Genomic DNA, 5,773 nt, shown 5'->3' with positions numbered 1-5,773 from the left:
GTATATGTGTATATCTCACCGTATATACGTATATCTCACCGTATATGTGTGTTTCTCACTGTGTATATGCAGATGTTTCACATGAACCTGAAGCTTCTGGTCCTCAGCAGTTTAAATCTGGGATGGCCAATCTATATCTCTTCTCCCATCTTTTTCAGTGTTTGCTCACTTTGAAGAATGAAAGTTTTCTCTGACCTAAATATGCCACTCACCTTCCAAGATCACACAAAACTTAACAGCTGGAGGCAGCATCTGTTCTGAGAACTGGTCCCCTGGTCAATGCTAGGAAATGCACAGTTTAGCCTCCATCCCATTAGTCTGGGATTTATGGGGCGCTCGCTTGCTGCCCGCTATGCCTGGGAAGGTCTCAGTAAGGAGAACAGACCCACAGCTCCTGTCTTGAAAATGTTCTATATCCTACTTGCTTTCTTTGCAGCCCCTTGTTCTCTTCTTTTGGCTCATAATTTTTAGGCACAGATTATCTCTTCCCTTTTAGTCAAAACCTAGGTCAAGAATCTTATTAACCCTTCTCTTGAAAGAATACATACTGTGTTTCCTTTTCTGTGTGTGGGCCAGGGAAGGAGCTATAGTTTAACTGAAATGAAACTTTGAAGGAGCACGATTTATAATGGCCTTTGTAATAGTCACGAGGAAGGGATTCTTCCTTGTCTCACAGTGGCAGTGAAGACAGAAAGCCCTTCTGTAAACAGCTGGTGAACACTGTCAAGGAAGTTGGGAAGGGTTCTGCTCACGGCTTGGAGGTTGAGGGGAGAAGACAGTTAAGCGGAAGCAATCTCTCTCCTTCGGCTAGCTATTGAAAGGCCGTTGCCTGTATCGTTTTATTGAAATCTCTGAGCAGCCTGTGAGACACTTGTACTTCTGTTGTGCTATGTCTATTTAATGAAGAGAAAAGAGAGGTTTACTGGGGTGAGGAGAAAACACGGAGCCGATGACGCTGCCAAGGGCAAGAGTGTGAATTATAGCTGTGCTCCCCGGCAGTCTTCATTAGCAAACTGGAATAGCAAACTAGGAATAGCTAGCATCTTACTAGGAGAGCTTGTTTTAGAGATGATATTAAACATGTATCTTTGCATCTCTAAGCCTTGGCAGCTTCTAAGTAGAGGTTCTAAAGCCCTGCTCGTAATTAGATTTTTCTAGTGTATTATAATTGAGGTTTGATTCAATTTCAGAATTTCAGCCTTTTGAAGGGGGGTTTCTGAAAATGGGCATAGCCAGATAAGCCTTGCATGATTAGATTCATGAGGCTCACAGGGTTGCCTCAAGGGAAAAATCCTTTATCTGTTACAAGGCAGTCGTATGAGCAGAGTATCTCCGTGATAACAAAATCCAATTCTTTTAGGTAAGGTAAATTTAATTAGAGAATGTCAGAACTGAGAATTGAATCAGGGTGTCAAAACAAGACCCGTGCAAAGACCTTACCGCACTGAAGATTACAACTATTAGATTAGCGCCACCTGTTTCAAATGGCCCAGCCTGGTTTTTATTTTTGCCTCATTTAAACAATTTAACGTTCTCAGATTACATCATGGCCATGTATTCAGCAGAAGTCTATCATAAAAAATGAAACGAAAGGAAAAAAAAAGGAAAATAAAAGTGGACTCCAGGCAGATCCAGTCAAATTGTTCTGAATGAGAAAGTGTGTTTTCCTCCCTTTCAAGTGTGTCATGGTTTCAGTCTGTAGCCCTGCCTGGCCTGGAACTTCCTGTCTATTCCAGACTGGCATGAGCCTTGCAGCAATCCTGGCTCTGTCTCCCAAATTCTGGGATTACAGACGTATACCAACATGCCCAGCAGAGGAGACACGTGACTTTTAAAGAGATCTTTACCTAGGTCCTTGCTCTGTTTGGATATAAGAAAATATGAATCATATAAATTAATCTCAGCGAGTAGACCCCAATCACAACTTCACAGGTGACCTGCTCCTGATTCTTAGTTTGTCAGTTCTCCTCCTAGGAAGCCTCCCCACCCGTGAACAGAAAGGGCGATGTGATTTCATTTTCTCCTAACGTCATACCTGTGGTTCAGCTTCTAAGTTGATTTTGAAAGGATGCGCTTTTCCATCTTCAGATACCTGTGGCGACCATAAGCGCGTTTCTGCCCTGCAAACAAAACAAAGCTTGCAAGCTTGAAACCTCAATCCAGATTCTTTCAAAATACACATGATTTCCCACTCCGGCTGTGAAAAACACTGGCAGCCTTGAGTAGTTTAAGCCAGAAGAATCTAGTGTCTACTTACTCTGTATGTCCCCATTTTGTTAGTCTTATTTTTTAGGGTACTTTTGAGGACTTGGGAACAGAGCAAGTGCATGGTGCGGTCTCCAGAATAACAGAAGAGGACATTTAGAGACAAACCACAGAGAGCAGGAGGCAAACTCCATGGATCTCGCTTCTCTTCTATTCTTCTAAGGCCACCGCCATAGCCACAGGGAGAGATTGGCCACATGGCTGTGTGACTGGCATCAAAGAGCTTTGGTGTGCCCAGCTCTTATGTGTCTGTGGCTCAGAACCATAGGCCCAGATAGGAAAGAATCTATTTTACTCCATGAAGGTTATGGATGGCTAATGGATTGAGTCTCCTGTACCGATGGAGAGGAATGTGGGTTCTACAGCTACATGATAATCACGTGAGAACGACTACTATAACCAATTATTATTTCATTATTTTTAGCTTCATACCAAGGCTCTCATAACGAGAAGTTGGGATCAAATTTCAGCTTTAGAAGATAGGCTAGAAGCATTTGCATATATACTATACGCATATATATTCCCCACACCTTGTAGAAGTCTTTGGGATGAATCTGTACAGACCAGCCTGCAGTAGAGAGGAAATTAACAACCAAATGTAACATGGTCACATTGGGGCAAATCAAGAGAGTCTTTGAGGGGCGCCTTTCAATCCTATTCCACCCCACAGAGCGATGGTCTAGCCGTTCATTCTGCTTTGTGTTTTCATGGCTATAATTATTTTCAAGGTCAAATCACTGGGCTACTATATGAAGAAGCCATTCGTCTGCATGACTTTAATTTTGACATTTTAGAGAATTTTGTTTTTAAAAATTGGTTCATCCACACATGCTAGACTGACTAGTTTCAGCGAATACAAGAATAAAGTGGCCGATACATAAAAAACAGAAACAAAAACATAAAACAAAACAAGATAAAAACCCATCAAAATTCTAGGTCTATGGCATTTCTCACAAAGCAGATGAGGCCATTTAGAGTTCTGGTTCGGGTTCTCCTGAAAACCAGATCAAGTTTTGACCCCATTAGCCAAGGCACACCTGTCAATCTTGAGACACAGCTGATACCCTGCGGCTTTAATCCTGTCCTGTGCATCTGCATGGGTCATGGACTCTGTACCAAAGCCGTCAATAGCCAGGATGACATCTCCAGGACACAGGTTGGCAGCTGCCGCCTTGCTTCCTGGAGTGATCTGGAAGATGTATCAAGACACGGGTTAAAATCCAGTATCCAGCAGTCTCTCAAGTTTTATACTGAATCTTTCTATGTCACCCTGGAAAGCTTTTCAGTGTTTTAGGTGTTGTGAAATCATAACCCTAATTTTAAAGAACTTTTGGTTGATCTATTGTGCTATTTTATTAGGTTAACTAATTTTGTTTCATACTAGCCATGTTTTCAGAACCATCTTATCGCTTGTTATCATCTGAATATTTTCTATAACTACATCTGTAAATGCTTTCTTTGTTGAAAACCAATACTTTTTTGTTGCTGTTGTTAAGCAGAACTTTCTATTTGGAGATAGTTCTCTACATTTTGGCAACTTTGGTACTTGAATTGAAACTACTTTAGCAACTTGGTATGTTTTCATTTTTAACATTGTTGTGAGGGGGGCAGCATGGATTGGATATTTATAGTCCATACATTCATATGAATAATTTATTTTGAAGTGATGACTTTTGGAGGAAAAGCCCCTGGGAGGGTCAGCAGTCTAAACCCATCATGATTGAGACTAGCTCCCTCCCAAACAGACTTCCGAAACAGCTTCGTTGTTTTTCTGCCTTTTTTTGTAAGAATTCAAGCAGTTGGTTACTTGAAATATGGCAGAGTGCCCTTGCAAGGCCCCTACCATGTTAGTACCCTAACTTCAGATTTCTGTCTTTGAGAATGGCAAGAAATGATTTTTGATGTTGAAAAGTCATCCAGTTATAATAGTTTAAATTAAGACAGAACATCTGAGTGTAGAAATCTTGAGGAGACTACGGAGAACTCAAGAACAATGGCAATGGGTTTTGATCCTACTGCACATACTGGCTTTGGGGGAGCCTAGGCAGTTTGGATGCTCAACTTACTAAACCTGGATGGAGGTGGGCGGTCCTTGGACTTCTCACAGGTCAGGGATCCCTGATTGCTCTTCAAGCTGATGAGGGAGAGGGACTTGATCGGGGAGGGGGAGGGAAATGGGAGGCGGTGGCGGGGAGGAGGCAGAAATCCTTAATAAATAAATAAATTTAAAATAAAATAAAAAAAAGAAATCTTGAGGAGAGACAAGAAACCTGAAAATATAAACAACATTCAAGAGACCTGAAGTCATTGGGAAGAAATACAGAAACTCAAGGAAAGATGGATACCTCTAAGGAAGGAAGAGCACACGTCTGTGCTTGGACCACCTGTGATGGAGCAGGGAGGAAGAAGTGGTCATAATAGTTGCTATTAGATAAGACAATAGATTATTAACTGTTTGGGGTAAGTTAGCATAAATGTAAAGAACCCCTGGGAAGCAATGACACAAAGAAAATTTGCCTCCTGTCATGCTATCTTCTCCATGAATGAAGAACAAGTGGAATAAACAGAAAACACCTAATAAGATAGATTTTAAATAAACCAGAACAGCAACTACTTTTAAATAGAAATGGTCTAAACATTTTACTTAAAATTCAGAGATTTTTTTTTCAAAATAGGGGAAAAACAAGATTCATTTTTTTCCCTTCCATCAGAAATGTGTATGATTCTTTTAGAAGTGGAAAATGAAAAGAATGTTTCAGGATATAGGAAAATAAATGTTACAGTATTTTTAATGGTTAGAAATAGAAAATGTGGAATGTTAAGTCTACTGAATATCTAGTTAAAAATCAAAAGTTGCTTTGATTACCACTCTTTTTTTCTGGGTAAAAGTTTCTCTCAGTTTTCTGTCTTGTCATCACATGGCTATCTCCCTGGCTAACTGTCTGGTCATCTGACAACTGTCTTGCTATCCTTTATCCATGATTCAATGACCATTTTGACTTCCTTTCAGTTTTTAAGCAGAGCAATTCTTTACATCCTTAAGGTCTTCCTGCATAGTTATTTCTGTCTGAAATATTTCTCACTTGGTGGCTGTTTTTTATCTTTTGGGTTTAGATGCAAATGATGCATTTTAGAATTTCCCATAAAGTTCTGGAGTGGTTTTTCTCTAGTCTCCTGACCTCATTATTCATTTTTATATCTTGTTTATTTCGTTCGTAAAGATCACCTTTAATTTTGTGTTTGTTTAGTTGCTTGTGTATTACTGTCTTCTCAACGAGACTGCAAGCTCATCTGATTGAGGGCCCCAACTTACGCTAATTTGACTAGTGATTTTTCAACTTCACCTTGGTTCAAAAGGCGTAAAACTCAGGATAAACCATTCTTGGGTTCTGTAGTAGGATCTTGTCCTTAGCCAGTGATTTTCAGTATAGCATTTGCTGGTGTTGGGAGGTAACAACAGAGCCCCAGGTCCAGCCAGCACACACATGCGCTCACACAGACACACACA

General features: G+C 40.4%; 1 protein-coding gene across 2 annotated transcripts in view; it reads right to left on the bottom strand.

The window, feature by feature from the left end:
* The window catches only part of Pdlim3 (PDZ and LIM domain 3), a 32,450-nt gene that overhangs the window by 17,428 nt on the left and 9,249 nt on the right, over positions 1–5,773 (bottom strand). For both annotated transcript variants that reach the window (XM_005362571.2, XM_005362570.2), the window contains exons 2-3: positions 3,303–3,454; positions 2,036–2,120 (exon numbers count right to left, since the gene is read on the bottom strand). In XM_005362571.2, coding sequence (XP_005362628.1) covers positions 2,036–2,120; positions 3,303–3,454 — 237 coding nt within the window. The remainder of the gene's footprint in view (positions 1–2,035; positions 2,121–3,302; positions 3,455–5,773) is intronic.

Source organism: Microtus ochrogaster, linkage group LG7_11 (genome assembly GCF_000317375.1).
Source record: "Microtus ochrogaster isolate Prairie Vole_2 linkage group LG7_11, MicOch1.0, whole genome shotgun sequence".
Lineage (NCBI taxonomy): Eukaryota > Metazoa > Chordata > Mammalia > Rodentia > Cricetidae > Microtus > Microtus ochrogaster.
This window is presented reverse-complemented; position numbering and strand designations above follow the sequence as displayed.